Below are 17,505 nucleotides of genomic sequence, written 5' to 3'. Positions count from 1 at the left end.
ATCTTGCTATTGGCAACAGCACAGCTGGACCTTGAGGGTATTAAGCAAAGTGAAATAACTCAGAAGGACAAAGACAAATACTGTACGGTTTTCCTCCTACGTGGAATCTAAAACAAAACTCAAGATACAGGAAACCCATCAGTGGTTACCAGAGGGGGAGGGGTTTGGAGGGCAGGGGGTGGGTGGGTGATAGGCATGAAAGGGGGTCGCCAGTAGGGTGATGGATAGTAAGCAGACTTTTGGGTGATTATAGTGTATACAGATGGCAAATCACAGTGTCATATACCTGACACTTCTCAGAGACAAAACCCACGCATACATCTCTGTTCCATTACACTCAGGTGACTGGCCCCTCCGGTGACAGGGCGACCCATTTATTCTTGATACTCTGTACACCAACAGCTCTTCCCTTTCCTTGCCTTGTCGATCTTGAGAAGTACTGGAGTGATTCCCATGTTCAAGAAATACCAATTGACACGGTTACCAGGGGGTCCAGGTTCTGTTTGTGTGTGCATAGGTGTCTTTTGTTGTCTTCTGAAACTTGGGCTCTCCACCTGACAGTGTGAGTGTAACACTGGAAGCTACTCTGCCCTGCTCTGGCTCATACTCTAAATGTGAGAAGACAAAACACAGCTGAACCAGCCATACACATGCCTTTATTTAGATCAACTCTTTTTTCAGAATGCAGCCGAACTTATGGGTCAGACAGCCCAAAGTACCCAGCCTTCTTCCACTGAGCTCGTTTATGCTGGGGCAGGCCCCTCCTGGAACAGCGAGACAGAACCAAGTGCTAGTTGGGTTACTGTCCCATGGATGGGAGAACTTGAAGGCGATGGAGAAGGCTAGCACAGGAAGCGTGGAGGGCCACTGCCGGATGCTTCTGTGAACAACCTAGGGCAAGCTAAGGAGAGCATTTGCTTCACAGCTGAGGCCACTCAGATCCTGAGCAAACCTCTCAGCTGGGCTCCCACGAGCTGAGGCAGACAGACACTTGGCTCCATGTATGTGGCGAAGGGACAAAATTGTGCTCTCTCATTCCTTAACTGAAGGGTCGATGTGGGTGTGACAGATGGACAGATGCCCTGAGGCCGAGTGGGGAGCGAAGTAGAGGAGGAATAAGACAGATGAGGCACCTGGAGGCTTGCTGGGGAGCAAGACGGGGCACAGCTACTGTGTCCTTTGAGGTAAGTGGCTCTGGATATATTGGATGAAATGGCAATCCTGAGTGATCTGTACAGCCTCGGACGAGGCCAGCTCGGTTCAGGCATACATGGTAAGCTGCAGCCACTGAAAGAGTTAAGTCCCAAGATCAGAGTGCAACCAAGGAAAGCGAGCCCAACCCTAAGGGTCTGATGGGGGAGGCGGGAAAGGGACAGTCCCAGCATGCCCAGTGCCGGGAAGATTTTCTAAGAACCGGGTTAGGGCCTGCTCCACTTTCTCTACTAGGAAGGTATGTTTTCCAGCAAAAAAGCCCTTTAGGATCTGAGCCTCCCCCCCAGTACCCATTCCCTTTGAGCTTGCCTTTCTGTTCCTTTCCTAGCCCATCCCTCCCCCAGCATTTGGAAGTGAGGAGCACACAGGCCCCAGTCGGCCTCACTGGCTTCCCACCTAGAATTTTAAGGACAGGGTAAATCTACTGCTTCTATTACGCTTTACCTCTAGAACGTTGAGTTTGATGATACCATCTCCATCCTTGTCAAATGCATTAAAAGCTCCTGTGGGAAGAACGCACAGGCTAGAGGCGAGTTAGACTCACTTCCCCTCCACTGTTGTGACTTTTCTTCAGAGGACTGTGTACTAAGTGGTGTCCTGTGGCACAAAACCGTGACAGGCAGGGTATCCACAATCACCCTCCCTTCACCAGCCCGTTCTGAGCTTAAAGTGGGCCTTTGCCTTTGTTCAGCTTGGAGAGAGGAAACTGGAAAGTGGTCAGGCCGAGATTCCTACCGCTGCAGCCGTCCGGCCCCAGAGCGGGAAAAGGCGGCCCCCCACTTACTGAACATGCCCTCCAGCCTGACGAAGCAGCAGATGAAGCTGTCGAAGTCGATGTTCATGTGCTTGTCTGCATAGCGCATGGTAATGATGTCGTAGAGCTGGCTGTTGAGGTGGAAGCCTGTGGAGGACGGGGTGGGGGAGGAGGAAGTAGTCTGAGTCCTTGCCTGCATTCTGTACTGTTCCCTGCCTCACAGCCACCCTCTGTCACCCAGAAACACTCCTTCCTCTGTCTCCCACCCTCCAATCCTCTGGTTCCACCAGCCCTCGTCCCTGCCCCCGCCAGCCACTGCTTTCCCCAGCACCTGCATCATTGACTGCGTTTCGCATCTCATAGCTGTTGATGGTACCAGAATGGTCTGTGTCGTAGTGTTTGAAAATTTTCTGGCAATTGAAAATTTGTGGACAGAGGTCACAGGGTAAAACACTGAATTGGCCCCCCCTCCTTCACTCCCATGCTTCCTTCTCTTCTCACCTGCCAGGCTTTAATCTTCTTCCAGAGGTGATGGAACTCTTTCAAGTTCAGCCTCCCAGAGCCGTCTGTCTGGAGGAAGGAGGTCAGGGCTACAGGGCATGCATAGCGAGATCCCCCTGGATCAGGAGGAGGGGTCCCTGCGACTTCCTCACAGGAAGGCTCTGCCCCAGGTAGCCTCCCATTGCCCTGTCCTGGTATTTAACCCTCCCTTCCTCACCTCTGCAGTCAAGAGTTTGTGTCTGCTCTAAAACCCAGGGGACCAGTCTCCTCAGGACCATTTTGGCTTGGGCCAGGCCTTAGACAGAATCCTAGGCCTCAGGTGAGGGCAGAATTTAGGGGCTGGATGCAAACCAATGCCCTGCCCAATGTGCCTCATCCAACAGCCCCCTTCAGACCAGTAACCTAGGACCTCAAGTCCTCCCTTAGGCACAGATTTGGGCCTTTCTGACTGGGCACCCCCCGTTGCCTTGGCCCCCATGGCTGCACTGGGGCTGACGACAGAGAAGCATGGTGGGGAAGGGCGGCCGGAAGGATACATCCATGAGAGCAATCATGCTACGGCAGGACTCCAGCGTGAACCCTTGTGTCTTCAGGTCCTTATCTGGGAGGTAGGGAGAAGAGTGAGGAGCTTTCTTCAGGTAACTGGACCTCCCGCTCCTGCCTGCCCGCCTCCACATACAGTGTGAGCCACTCACGTTTGTTCACCACTGTGTTAAGGATATTCTTGAGCTCATCTGCACAGACCTCCATGTCCTGAGGAGGAAGGGAGTAGAGAATAACAGTTCTAGAGGACAGCTCCTGATGGAGCACGTGGTTTGCCAAACAAGAGCCAGCTGTCCGTGTGTGTAAGGTCTTTGTCACTGCCACGCTGTCATGGGAAGCAGGGACTTTTCCAAGGAAGGCATGGCGCCCTCTGCGTCCAGACTGCACTGCTCAGGGTAGGAAGGCCTCCGAGCCATCCCAGCGGATGGTGGTCTCGGACCTGACTGGTGGACTTCTGTGCTACCCATACATAGCCCCTGCTTCCACCAAAAGCCAAACGACCCCTCCTGAGCAATAGTGAGATAACCGGTCATTTGAGCAGTTAGTCGAGGAGAGGAGTCAGGGCCGGTGGTACTCACATCGCCTGCTATCTGCCTGAAAATGTTCCGGAATTGCAGCTGCTCCTCACTCTCTTGGTCAGTGTTGCCAGGCCGGGGCTGTGGAATCACAAAGGAAAACTGGTTCCCAGTGATCCGGGAGATGGGCAGACCCACGAAGGGCCGAAGGAGCCAGGGTGCCTACCTAGCCCTAGGTGGATGCAGGAGCTGGGTACAGCACAAAGGCTTTTCTCCCTGAGCCGAGCCTAGGGAGCTGGAGTGAGACTCCTCTAGGCCCCAGTGACCCTTCCTTTCAGACACGCTATCCAGAGAGGTTACAGCGCCATGCAGACCTGTGGACAGCCCCGGTGCCCCTCTCTCCCACCCCCACCAGCTAGAGCCTCCCCACCATTTTCAGCTTGACCTTCTCAACCAGATGAGTCGCAGAAGGACAGAGGGGACCAGACCATCCGGGTACCTCCAGCCACCTGCGTCATCAGGGCGAAGTCCTCAGAGGACCCCTACTCCACTGCAGGGACACTGCAGCATCGGGGATGTGGCCGTGGCTTTGTCTGTGGGCTTTGGTCCCTTAGCCTCACTTCCACTGAGCTTTAGACGCCCTCCTCTCCCCACTTCAATAGAATACCCTTCCCAGGGCTCTGCAGGCCTCCATTTCTGAGGTCCATCCCCTTTTCTGCCACTGTCCTCTATCCTCTCACTGTCAAGAGCTCAAGGATACCAGGAAACAGGAGTTGCTCTGTCCTGGGCCCTCTCAAGCTGGTTGCATCTCAGGCTTTGGCTCCCGTTTCCTTCACTGTCCGGGCTGGGGGCTCCAGCAGGCAGACTCAGCCTGTCCCTCCCAGGCCGGGGACTGGCTTGGCATGGTTGCCAACCCCCAAGACATTCACCTAAGCATCACCCCAAATTTTAGGAAAACTTGATGCGAGGAAAGGTCAGTGGGATACATCTAAACCTCCAGATGTTACAGGGACCCCCCCCAGAGCCCCTCCAATCCAGAGGACCCCAGAATGTCCTGGCCACCCCATTCATGCCACATGCTCAAAAACCTGTGGGGATTTCTCTTGCTTATCAGGGCTCGTTTTGTCTTTGCCCTCCTCTGATTCCTGGTCCACACCCAGTTCCTTGTTGCTGTTTGCTCTGTCCGAAACGAAGATGATGGGCTGGAGAGAAGAGGGAAGTGGGGAAGGGGCGGGAAGGAAGCAGGGATTACAGGCTGAGCGGGCACGTGGACACAGCCCCCCTCCTGGAGCAGCTTTGTCCAGTGAAGAGAAGAGCAGAGTTGGGAGCTCTTGAACCTCAGTCCAAGCTCCATCCCTGCCACTAGCAAGCTGTCTGGGACTTGGACCTCAGTTCCTTAGCTCCTGATGGTGGGAGCTCTAAGGGGTAAACAAGGTCATTAGCACACGTGAAAGTGCTAAGAATGCTCAAAGCAGTGTGATCTAGTGCAGTGATTTTCAAATATTTTGTAGGCTTTTTTCTTGAAATGGAAATACTGTTCAAATTAAATTTCCCCAGAAGCCCAGTGTATATGAAGTCATTAAAAACCAACTGCTCTGCTCGATGAGGAGGGTAGAGCTTTTTTCCCTCAGCACACCCACGTCACCCATGGCAGCTGGGGGGGGGCACCTCCAAGGAACCTCTAGCACTCCACAGAGGACAGACTGAACAGAGGGCTCGGATTAGTGGCATTGTCAGTGGGGGGGAGGTCGGAACGCTGAGCTGGAAGTCCAGACCTGCCCTCACACACAAGAAATATCCTCTCTGGCCTCAGGTTACTCATCCACACATATGGATGACAAAACCTGCTTGAACTTTCCCTTAGGGCTCTTGGGGGAAAGGGGCAGGAGATACCAAATATAAAATTGTACCACAAAACATTTAAGATGCTGCATAAATATAAGGGATATTTTCGAGACACGCTCATGCAAGTGAAGAGGACACAAGAAGAGTAGAGAGCAGCTGCCATGCCAGAAGAAGGGGGAAGCCAGAAGAAGGCTAAGCCAGCCGAGCTTATGGCTGCAGTGCAGAAGGCAATGGGAAAACCAGAGTCTCTGACCAGTTTCTGAATCCCCATCCGCCTTTGCATCCTATGCATCTAGAGCAGCACCCATGGGCAGACCTGTGGAAACAAGCTTCCAGAACTTTGGTTCCCAGCAAGCCCCAAAGCCCCTGTCTTGCCCTGCCTTTCAAGCCAAGGGTCTTGCACAAGCAACTGATGCTTGCAGGAATCCTAGAGCAAGCAGGGGTCACAGTTGGAGGAGGAATGTATACCTGTGGACATAGGGTGGCCATGGGCCACTCTTGCTAAAGCACACATCTCTGGGCCCAAGTGTGGGTCAGGATAACACAGGCCTTGGCGTGTAAGGAGCCTGAACCAGATTGGTGAGAGCAAGAAACTTGGGTCTGGAGCAGACAGACATGGCTTCCAGTTTCCCCACTCACTAGCTGTGTGTCCTTGGGCAAACTTCTTCACTTCTGTGAATAAGTGTAAAATATCTACAGAAAGGGAATGATGATAGCAGCTACCTTGTCACTGTTGTGACAGAAAGCAATGTATGTTTTACCCCCGGCACAGTGCCAAATCTCTGGTAGGTGCTTGATTAACATCAGCTCTGGTCTGCACCAGCATTAGTACTCAGAGGACCTCTACATTGAATCCTTCCAGGAACCATCATAAAGACTAACACTGAACCCTGTCCGATGGCCTATGGCTACTACCTCATGGGCTTGCGGATGCCCAAAGGTCAGTCATTTCTGGATGGCACTCAGAGTTGTCAACCCAAAATTCAGAAGGAGTTAGCCATCACCGTAGACCCTGGAGACCATGGGAAGGTTATGGGGTAAATGGAGCAAGGATGTAGGAGGGAGTTTGAATTGTTCGACAACTATAATCTTGAATTCTAAAACCACACAAGGAAAACAGTGCCCCTGGTCCCAGATGACAGCTTTGCTCTGAGGCCCCTGAGCTGCCCTTAGCACACATGGTCACCATCAGCAATGGTGTCCTTACAGCAGAGTGCTTATAACCAGGATACTTAGGAGGAGATCTTGGAGGCCCTGGTGACTCTACCACAACCTCCCAAGATCCCAAGAGGGGAAGCTCTCCAGGTAGCTCTCATTCCTCATTAAACCAGCCTCTGGGATTATGAGGGTGAAGATCTCTTCCCTCTACCCCACTGCTGCCTGGACAGAGCATACAGAGTCCGTTGGTTCCCATGGCTTAGAGGAGCCTGCACTTGGAATGGGAGGTCACTTGTCTAGAAGGGGACTTAGAACAAGAGCTTCCCCTGGAACAAGAGCGCCGGCAGTGACTTAGCCTCTCTGGGTATACTCTTCCACCCCAACCCCAGCAGGCCAAGAAAATAGGAGGAGTGGGGAGCAGGCAGAGGAAAGGAAGGAGGGAGAAGAAACAGTCCCATCTACAGAGCAGGTGGCTGGCATCCCAAGACTGTCTCCATGGAAACCCTCACACACCTATCTCACTGTACCATGAGAAACCACCATTGCCATTCCCCCCAAGAATCAAGTCTTGCTTAGCAGAGCCAAACCCACTTCTGAGAAAGAAGGGTGCTCCTTTTGGTTTTTGCAAGAGACCTGTTTTCACTGGCTGGCCATCCTCTCCCTCCCTCATTGGAGAGGTCGGCCTGGTGGTGCCCAGAGGACTCTGGGGCCAGATGGCCTGGATCCCAGTGCTGGCTCTGCAGCCTGGGACAAGTCAGTTCATCTGTCTGTATCTTGGCTTCCTCTGAAAGTGAGGATAATAACAGTACCAATCTCACAGGGTTGTTGTGGGGATTGAGTATACCCATGCGAAGCAACCGGAAGAGAGCCTGACACGTAGCCTTCCCTTGGCCAGTGTTAGCTAATAGTGGTCCCCTCGCAGAGCCGCACCGGGGGCCCAGGAAGGCAGGTTCACACACACACATGCACAAACACACTCCGTGTCTACCCACTCACCCTGTTACACCCACCTTGGTTTTTTTCTTTTTCTGCATAAGGAAAGGAAACAATAAATGCCGAATAAGTGAAAGTCAAGTCTCCAGAAAACCCAGTGGCTTTTGGCTTCCCTGTGACTTGGTCCTCAGCTTGGGGTGAGGTTCCGGGGTCCAGGAATCTGGGCTACATAGAGCCAAAAGAGGCCTGGGAGTTGAAGGGAGGTGAGAAGTGTCTGGGTCCAGAGCCTGGCGGCTGCACCAACAGCCACTCTGCTTTTATAGCCCATTCCTATCCTGGACACTGCCAAGGAAAGGGATCTTTTGGCTAATGTTTTGTATTCTTAATTGAAGTTAGTTACTAAAACACCAAAAGAAGTGGCTGACCTAAATTGGCCTAAAAACGAATGTTGTCTGATTTACAGAGTTTGCGTTTGGTTTTCTTGGGTTTTTTTTTTTTTCTGTTGTTGTTGTTGCAAATATTTAACATAGAGAGAGACTTAATATGGAAATATAGGTTTGGGGCTTTAAAAAATAAATAAAACTAGAAGGTGTGGCAGGCTTCATGTGCTGGCTACCACTATAGCAAAAATCTGGGGAGCTGAGAGCAGCTGCTGTCTGCACCTTCCAGATGCCGCGGTCACCACCACTCCCGTTGTCCCTCCAACACTGAAGCTTAAGAATTAGTTGAGAACTACAGGCAAATATGCCTGTGTGGGGACATCCAAACCCCCACCTTCCTGTCCTAGTCAGGTGGCACGCCAGCTCCCCTATACTCCTGAGTTTGAAATTCCTGGTAAATACACTACTCGAATGACTAGTGTTTAAAAGATAAGAAGAGGGTGCCTGGGTGGCTCAGCGGGTTAAGTGTCTGACTTCGGCTCAGGTTGTGATCTTGGGGTCCTGTGGATTAGAACCATGAGTGTGACTCCCCAGAAGACAGTTTGTGGGACATTTTCTGTCCCCTTATTGGCCCAAGTCACGCAGAGCACAAACCAGGGCCCAAAGGTCCAAGGCTGGCACAGGACTCCTTAATACAAGGAGACAGCACATATGCCAACTCTATGCTTGAAACTCTGGGATTCCTAACCCTGGGAGCAGGTCTCCATGTGACAACTAGGGAAAGAGCCTGAGTCTGGGCTCCAAGAATCTGGATGTCAGTTCCAGCCCTGCCACCTGTGAGCTTTGGGAACCCAAGGGAGCCATTTAACCCCACTGAGCCTCTCCTTCCTTACTTTAATGCCAGCGATAATAATAACCTTACTATATCTCAGAAATCTTGCAAGGGTCAAGCGAGGTAACGCATGGGAGAAGGACCTCGTAAGATACAAGGCACGTGACTAATAACAACCGTGTGGGAGCCCGTGCTGTGCCAGACACTTCACATACATGATCTCACTGATTCCCACTTCACAGAAGCCTTGCAAGGCACCTCTGTTATCTCTATTTTACAAAGTAGGGAACTGAGGGGTTACATAACTTGTCCCAATCACCCAGCTGATAGGTGGAGGAACCAGCTTTTGACTCTGACTCCAGAGCTGGTGTGTATTTTCTGTATCTGAGATGGGCCCTTATAATCCAAGCCAACTGCTGCTGCCCTTGTTGTCCCTTCCCATGGATGGCCTTGACCCCCCCACCTCTGGTGGCTCAAATTGCTTCTCCCCTCCAGGACCCTCTTCTGTGCTTCCTAGCCCCTGGGCAGACTGCATGGCCCCAGCACCACGAGGTCTGTTACTCTAGTCACGACAAACAGAAATTGCAGGAATGTAGAAGAATTGCTCTGCACGCCCCAGATGCCCATCTTCCTCTGCCAATACCACCTCTCCCCTCCACCACCCTTCTGTCCCCTGCCTGGGTCAGGGAAGGTGACCCTCGGGGCCTTTTTACACATCAGAACCAAACCACTCACCACTGGCCGGTCCACAGAGATGGTGTTTTCAACTTCCCTGTGAGAAACACAAACGGGAGGGATTGTCAGTGTCACCAGGAGTGGGCAGGAAGCACAGAGAGGATTTGCTCAGGACACTCAGCTTCTCAGAGCCAAGTCGGGACTGACCTCAAAGGAACCCCAGGGACTAATGTCTCCCACCATGGGGACCAGCCCTGTGTCAGCACTATCCCCAGCAGCCAAGGGCACACACATGGGTTCTTGTTGGCTTTGCCTAGAGCAAAGTCCCAAAGTTAAGCCCAGCTACCTTCTCATGCCTTGTGTTTCTTTGGGGGCAGAGTTCAGAGGATTTGGGCTTTATGAACTCATCTGCAGTGACCAAAAATGCAGGATATGGCCGTGCTGGCTTCCCCAGGCCACCTTACTTAAGAGCTCCATCACCCCCAATGCCTCCTATCCCTGTTCCCTATTCTCTTTCTTTCTTTCTTCTTCTTTTTTTTTTATTTTAAAGATTTTATTTATTTATTTATTTGACAGAGAGAAACACAGCAAGAGAGGGAACACAAGAAGGGAGAAGGAGAAGCAGGCATCCTGCTGAGGAGGGAGCCCAATGCAGGACCCTGGGATCATGATCTGATCATGACCTGGGACCATGACCTGAGCCCAAAGGAGACACTTAATGACTGAGCCACCCAAGCAACCCTCTCTTTCTTTCTTCTTATCACTTATCTCCCTCTAACACATACATGTGCATGTGTTTCCCCAGGCCTTGTTGTCTCCTCTTAGAATGTTAAGCTCCATGAGGGCAAGGATTTCTTTGTTTAATTCACTGCCCTATTCTCAGTGCCTAGAAGAAAAGTGCCTGCAACACAGTAGGTGCTCAATAAATACCTGTGGGATGACAGACTGAATGGAGATGTGGCCGGTGGCTCAGGAGCAGAGAAAGAGGGGTCTCCTGGTCAGCATATCCCAGGACTCCCAGAGGGGACCGGTCCAGCCACCCCGTGCCTCCAATCTCTGAAATGGGCTGCATGGGCTTTTAGGGACAGGTGGGGCAAAGGGGGCTGACTCACTCAGAGAGGTTCCTCTTTTCGGAGAAGACCCGGAGGATGAATTCTCCCTCCTGGTGGGGCTCATAGGTGGAGGGCACGATGACGTACTCGCTGGGAGGCAGGCGGAAGCGCTCGGACACCTCTCGCATGTTGATGTAGGTCTTGCTCCTGGCCTTGGAGGCGTTGTACAGGAAGAAATCCTTCTGCAGATGCTGCTTGTTCCCGTGCATCTGACGGAGAGAAGAGCCAAGGGATGGAGCTCCTTGAGGAGGATGCCCTGTCCTGCTCGCAGTCCCCCTCCAGGGGTCTCTTCCCGGCTCCGGTCACCCGGATCACAGTCATGACCAAGGCCTCGAATAGCTCCACATCCCTGGAGCTCCCTACACCATTTCCTCCTCCTTTTCTGTTGTGATTCGGAAGTGAAGGTCACGTCTATCATTCCGCCACTTACCGGAACTGCTGCTGGTCAGCTCCAAATCACCTCCAGGCTGGGGAGGGACCCCAAGGAGGCAGGAGGGGCCTTGGCTGGGGTCTGAGGGAGGCGATTCCTCCATCCCAAAGAGGGCAGTCACCCTCAGAATGTGTCCGTGTGACGGTGTATTGATTGTAAGTGCGAATTTGTATGAGTATGAGCAAGTGTGTGTGTGTGTGAGATGTGAATATAAATGTCTGAAAGCACGTGTGTGACGGTCTCTAGTGGGAGAGAGGGCACATCGTGACGGTGACATTCGGGAGATCACCCTGATGCACCCTCTCTGGAGTTCGTGACACAGGCAAGACCCTCCCCTATCATAGTCCTGCCCTCAAACCCCACCAGGAAGCTTCCCGATGTGCCACTGATGGACACAGGACCCCCGGGCAACGCTGTGCACAACTGCTGGCTGCTGCCGCTTCTATACCTCTTTGGGGACCTTGAGGAAAAACAGAAAAAGAAGCTGCTCAGATTCTGTGGATTTCACATCTGCACAGGGATGAAATGCTCGCGGGGAGGGAACGCCAGCCACTGTGGAATGCATGCAGAAGCCTGATTTCCCACCACCGATCCGGCCAGCCCCAGCCCCACCCCACTCCTCCATCCCTGGTTTTTTCCTCCTGTGACAAATATCTAGGAGATTCTGACACAAGTGGGCCTGATACCAGGAGTTCTGGGAGGGGACACTGAGTACTGGGGAAGTCCCCAAACCCTCCCCTCGGAGGAATGTATGCGTGTCTGGGGCTGAAGCTGGTCAGGAACTGCACACCTCGTAGATGGCAAAGCCAATAGTGAAGAGGTTGGCCCCCAGTTTCCGGTCCTTCCGCCGGTTCTTCTGCATCAGGGCCACCAGGAAGCTGCAGATCACCTCCGAGTCGTCGGGGTCATCATCTTCCTCCAGGAGCTTCAGACGGTACTGTGGGTTGGTCCAGAAAGTGTCTGTGCCCCCCAGGAAGGAAATGTACATTCAGATGTGCCTCTCAGGGAACGGGCAGGAAGAGGAGTAAGACAGAGGGGTCCCACTGATCTCCTGCTCCTAGCTGCTCAATAAATACAGAAGGAGTGATTCAGGCATTTGTCAAACGATGTAGGGGGAGCAGTGGGTAGCCCACACCTTTCTGCAGATGGAGCCCCCCTGCTTGGCTGCGTGGCTCCTCCTCCCTCTCCGAGCTGTGATTGTCATTCTCTGCTGATGCCTTCCCTTTCCTCACCTGCCCTTGAAATGCTATTGGTCCTTGGGTTGTGGTCTCAGGCCTCTCTCCCACCCCACTGTTCTGCGCCCCCTGGGCTGTCTTATCCACTTTGTAACTGTCCCTGCGTAAGGATAATATAGATCCCAGCCCCCATCTCCACCAGACTCCCTCCGTCCCTCCTTCCTTCCTCTCTCCCTCCTGTCTTCCTTCTTTCCTCTCCCTTCTTCCCATCCTTCCACAGATACATGTTGACTTCTAGTCATACCACCAAGAACCATTCTAATCCGTGCAACCAGTTCTCTACGGCAGGTCTTCACCCGGCTATTCTACAGGGGCCTCAAACTCCCCAGGTCCCCAGCTCAACTCCCCTCCCTACAAGCGTGCAGCCAGCTCCACCGTAAAACTAACAACACGCCCAATTTTTTCTCCTGTGTGTCTTATGCTGTGACACTGACATCCTCCCTTGGGCCCCCCCAAACTGGGAAACTTGAAGTCACTCTTCAGGGACTCCACCCAATATCCTGTCCCCTGAATCTGCCCTCTTCCCTCAATATCCCCCACTGGGACTTGCTCCAGCTTTCTTCATCTTTGGCTTGCAGCCTTGCAGTCGAGGCCAACTCTGTGTTCAGTTCCAACCCTCAGCATTAGGAATACAGCACCCTTCTGACACAGTGTACTGCTTAAAAGTTGTTACCAGCTCCCTACTGCACACTCCTTGGCATGGCAGTTTCCTTCTTGGTAAAACAGGGAGGGTCTCGTAAGATCAGATACCCCCAGAACTTAGTACTGACTCAGTTCTGCCTGGAGCCCTCCCCCCCCCACCCCGAGCCTCTCCCACCTGGGAAGTTGCGGCAGCCTCCGGCAGAGCAGCCCCTCACCCAGCGGCCCTCATTCACAGACACCGTCCAGGTCTGTAGCTTGTCGGACTCCAGGGCATCAGCCGTGAGGTTGCAGATCTCCAGCTTTGTGAAATGGTAGATGAAATCGTCATAGGACATCCTGAGAGGTTGGAAGAGAGAGGCCTGTGTGGGAGGCTGGGAAAGGTAAGACTCGGGGACAAGCTTAGCTCGATCAGACCATTCAGATGAACTTGGGCATGGCGCCAGAGAGGACCCTGTCTCTCCTCTCTAGGGTGAACACTATCCACTCTCATGTCTCCACCCCATACTACCATCTCTTCCGGTAATGACTCAGACTTCTGTGTCCTTGGTGGGAGAGCTTGGCAGCAATTCAGTTCTCCAATGGAACCGTGTCCCTCTGCACTGGACCCAGGCACTGCGCTGGGCTCAGCAGAAAGACAGTTTAGGGGAGAACAGACAATGAAATAAGCAAAACGGAGATCCCGAAGAAAGTTCCCTTTAAGCTGAGAGTTGAGGGCCACTTAGAAATGATCAGACTGAGGGTAAGCGTGGCACTGGGCGAGCAAAGGAGAGCTGCCTTGGCTAGAAGACAGCTCCACAAAGGGCAGGGAGCAAGTGGCTGGAGCGGCATGCACCACAGAGGGGCACGGGCGAGGCAGGAGCCACATCATGCTGGCCTGGTCCCAGGCTCAGTCACCACGGTGACTGGGCTGGCTCCTCGCAGAATCCCATCCTTGCTGGGCCTTGGACTGGAGGAGAATAGGGCCCAGATCTCCTGGGGACTGCGGTCTGATGGCCTCTTTCCGGGCACTGAAGTTTGAGAAATCAGCTCCCTACCTCAACCCTTACCCTTTGGGGTCCCTCTGGGTTCTGGACTCACCAGAACTCTCCATCCTCAGTGACCTGGTGCTGCAGACGGGCCTTCTCGGCTTTGTCCACAAAGCTCCAGTCCTTCCAACTGGAGGGAAAATGGAGGAATTATGGAAGGAAGAAGAAGGAGAGGCCTGATGTAGGTTGGGACAGGAGTAGCAAGAGAAATATGAAAAAACTGAAATTGTAGCAAGCATGAAGCATCAAATTGGAAATCTGATCTGATCCCCTCAGTGTAAAACCCAATAATGGCTTCCCACCATCCACAGGAATAAGACCTTAAATGGGTTTGTAAGGGCTTGATCCTTCTGAGGGCTGAGGTGTGTTTTGTTTTGTTTTGCTTTTATTTTATTTTATTTTTTTTTAAAGATTTTATTTGTTTATTTGACACAGAGAGAGATCACAAGTAGGCAGAGAGGCAGGCAGAGAGAGAGGGGGAAGCAGGCTCCCTGCTGAGCAGAGAGCCCGATGCGGGACTCGATCCCAGGACCCTGAGATCATGACCTGAGCCGAAGGCAGAGGCTTAACCCACTGAGCCACCCAGGCACCCTTGTTTTGCTTTTAAATCCCTCCTCACACTTTAAGAGTTGATCTCTGGACATAGAATGACTGGATTCCACTTGGTTTTAGGTTTTTTTTTTTTTTTTTAAGTAGGCAGGGAGCCCAACATGGGGCTTCAACTCACAATTCTGAGATTAAAACCTGAGCTGAGATCAAGAGTCAGACGTTTAACTGACTGAGCCACCCCGGCATCCCCCAGGATTCCATTTAATATTACCAGTACTAGCTGTGTAACCTTGGGAAAGTCACTGAACCTCTCAGGGTCTGTTTCCCCAACTGCAAAAGGGGAATGAGTATTATCATCTACTTAGAGGGCTGCAATGAGCAATGAATTAAATTATGCATGCATAAATTTTAGACCAGCACCTGCCCTCTAATAAGTAACTGTCTGAGTTCTAAGAAAAAGACCAAGCATGTAAACATTTCCTTTCTCCTACCACCCCAGGAAATAGCCTAGCTGTGTGTTTCTAAAGGCTGGCTGGTCTTCCACACTCTCCTCAGGAGGGAGGGAATGAAGTGCATTTGTGTTTCAGGCATGCTGAGGAGAATAAAGCTAAACTGGGTTGTCCTTGGCAAGGTAAAGGATTGAGGAAGGGCTTGGGGTCAGGGAAAGCTCGAGGGAAAATGGAGGTTCCAGAGAGCAGAAGGAGGGACCCAGAGCAGGGAGGGTGGTCTCCTTGAGTGACCTAGAGATGGGCCCCACTTGTCAGCAGTCCCTATGTGGAGGCATTGGTAGGATGTGGGTTAAGGTTGGACACCACACTATGGGGCTGGAGAACACAGTAAGGGTCCCAGTGGACAGCTGATGGGGCACCGAGGGCCTTCCCAGACCAGAGAGCCCAGGTCCCATGCCAATCTCTCCCACAACCTTTTTCTACTCTTCCTATCCCACCCAAACTAGGTGAGGGGTGGGTTTATCTTTAGGAGCTTTATCTTCATTATTAGTGGTTTTTTTGTCCTTCCCACTGGAACTTGACATTCACAGGGGCAGGGCCTGTCTCTCCCTGTTCACTTCTAAGTCCCCAGGTAGTAGCATGGGGCCTGCCACCTATTTGGCACAGAAGAAGTGAGGATTTGTCTCACTGCTGAGGGAAGGAACGTGGTCAGTGTCTGCAAGAGGCCGTAAGAAGACTAGAGTCAGCAGATTATCCCAGTCTCTCTGGGGAGGCTGCCTGTTCAGGGGCCAGCCTCAGTGCCCAGACCTGTGCCTGCTGTCCAGCCAGTGCTCAGTGACACTAAGTGAGGGTAGACCTGAGTGAACCAGCAATGATGGCGCCCTGGGTGGAGGTAAGCCCAGGGGCTGAAGAGCACAGGAGCAGCTACTGAGTCCTGCTATGTTCTCTTGGGAATGAAAGAGCTCAAGGGGCTGCCCCGCCCCCCACCTCAGTGAAGCAATTGGGAACCAGTGATAGGGTGCCCTCTAGAAGCTCTGTAAATGTTTTTGAGCCATCGTATAACTTTCCAGTGTTTGTTATTTATCCTACACCCAGTTCGTTCCTCTCGGTGATAATTAGTTCTGGGGCACTGTGTACTTTTTATGGGGACACTGAGGGAGAGGAAATCTTAGCACTGGCTAGGTACTCTCCAGCTTACCACGTAAGTGGTAACATTGTTCCCATTTTACAGATAAGGAAACAGAAAGGAAATCCAGACCCCTGCCTTCAAACTTTGTTTCTACTGGACCTAGCCCACGCTTTCTAGAAAGTTTCCTTTCCAGCCAGTGGCTAACTGTAGGGTCTCTGGATCCCCAGCTCCCCTGGATCCTCTGTGGGCCCTTCCCTGGAGCCCATGTCCCCTCTTCTCCTCTGCGGATCATGAGTTTTGAGGGTAGTTTTAGACCAAGCATCTGTAGTACTCTCATGGTGCGGTATCCAGCGAAGCCTGGCCCCAGGCTCTGCGGGCCCCCCTCACCTACCCATCACTCCACGAGCCGTTCCACTCCACCTGGCCCCAGGGGTTCCGGAGCCGCACCAGCTTCACTTTCTCCCCCTTGAACAGGGCCTTGGACAAAGAGAAAAAGCTCTCTTGGTCTGGGCCTTCCTGGAAAGAAGGTTTTCTGTCTTGCCCTGAGAGCTAGGGTGGGGATAGGGAGAGAATCCTATACAGGGGCTGCCTTGCCCTGGTCAAGGAAACTCTGTGGAATGGCAGAGGGAATGTCAGAACCCTAGGACTGAGTCTGCAGAGGTCAGGGCTTGACCGTCTGCTGAGAAGTGATTTTCCTGGCCATTATGAGCTTTGGGGGAGAATGGGCATGGTGAATATTGTGGGGCCACTCGAGCACTCTAGGTGTCTTTGTTTGAATTAGAAAAAAAAATACACCCTGCTGGCCAAGGAACTACAGACAAATGGCCCCCATAGGTGGACCAATTTGAAAAAAGTGCCCCTTCCTCCAGTCTCTGCCCATCCCTGTGGACGGGGCACAGCCGGCCCAGCTGTGCGCAGTGGTCCTATCAAGTTTCCTGTCTCCAACCAGACGTGCCAGGAGGAGCAAGATATTGTAACTGTTCACCTCCCAGAGAACAGGAAACACTAGAGCCTGTGAAATCAATTCCATAAAACTAAAGCGATTTCTATTTGTTCCCTGGAAATGTTGGGAAAACTGCCATCTTTAGCACTGAAAGCAAAGATGCCCTGAGCACCACCTGGTGGCAAGATCCACCTTGACAGTTCCAGGGGCCCCCTCCAGCCACAGGCTCTGGACTCAGACCTTTAGCAGAACTCCCGAGAGGAGGCAACCCTGCAGAGGTGAAGGGGCTCAGGTAGCTAAGTCCTGACTTCGGGAGGCGACCAAGTGGCTCCCAAGCCCCCCTTGCCCTGCCAGCCTCACCTCCTCCAGCCCAGTGACCGAGTAGGCATGGCCCTTGACTAGCCCACACGCCATTCTTGTTTCATACTGAACTGGAACAATCGTCTGTGGAGCAAAAACCAGACAGCCTGTCAGACGTTGGGTGGCAGAAGTTCTGTCGCCTCTGAGACAAAGCGCACATAAGATAATTTTCCAGGTTCTGCGAGGACAAGGACTCCTCCACACTCTGAAAGGGGGCCTCCCGGCCACGCGAGGACCACTGCTGGCCCTTTTAGACAGTCAAGAAGACATAGCCCAGAAGAGT

The 17,505-nt window shown here is 52.5% G+C and overlaps 1 protein-coding gene across 2 annotated transcripts in view; it reads right to left on the bottom strand.

Moving 5' to 3' along the window:
- Window positions 1–329: 329 nt before the first annotated feature.
- CAPN3 (calpain 3) overlaps window positions 330–17,505 on the bottom strand; it is a 45,705-nt gene continuing 28,529 nt past the window's right edge. Inside the window, exons 7-23 of one of the 2 annotated variants that reach the window (XM_080808694.1) lie at window positions 17,223–17,306; window positions 16,311–16,396; window positions 13,845–13,922; window positions 12,943–13,103; window positions 11,681–11,850; window positions 10,461–10,669; window positions 9,409–9,445; window positions 7,539–7,556; window positions 4,614–4,727; window positions 3,589–3,666; window positions 3,163–3,220; window positions 3,004–3,068; window positions 2,468–2,536; window positions 2,298–2,376; window positions 1,997–2,113; window positions 1,657–1,715; window positions 330–1,287 (exon numbers count right to left, since the gene is read on the bottom strand). In XM_080808694.1, the coding sequence (XP_080664820.1) occupies window positions 1,261–1,287; window positions 1,657–1,715; window positions 1,997–2,113; window positions 2,298–2,376; window positions 2,468–2,536; window positions 3,004–3,068; window positions 3,163–3,220; window positions 3,589–3,666; window positions 4,614–4,727; window positions 7,539–7,556; window positions 9,409–9,445; window positions 10,461–10,669; window positions 11,681–11,850; window positions 12,943–13,103; window positions 13,845–13,922; window positions 16,311–16,396; window positions 17,223–17,306 (1,509 nt within the window). In that variant the 3' untranslated portion in view covers window positions 330–1,260. Of the gene's footprint in view, window positions 1,288–1,656; window positions 1,716–1,996; window positions 2,114–2,297; window positions 2,377–2,467; window positions 2,537–3,003; window positions 3,069–3,162; window positions 3,221–3,588; window positions 3,667–4,613; window positions 4,728–7,538; window positions 7,557–9,408; window positions 9,446–10,460; window positions 10,670–11,678; window positions 11,851–12,942; window positions 13,104–13,844; window positions 13,923–16,310; window positions 16,397–17,222; window positions 17,307–17,505 lie in introns of both variants that reach the window. The other variant, XM_080808693.1, reaches the window with a different exon arrangement.

The sequence above is a fragment of the Martes martes genome (genome assembly GCF_963455335.1).
Source record: "Martes martes genome assembly, chromosome: 7".
NCBI classification, from domain to species: Eukaryota; Metazoa; Chordata; class Mammalia; order Carnivora; family Mustelidae; genus Martes; species Martes martes.
The sequence above is the reverse complement of the archived record's forward strand: the minus strand, read 5'-3'. Positions and strand labels throughout refer to the sequence as shown.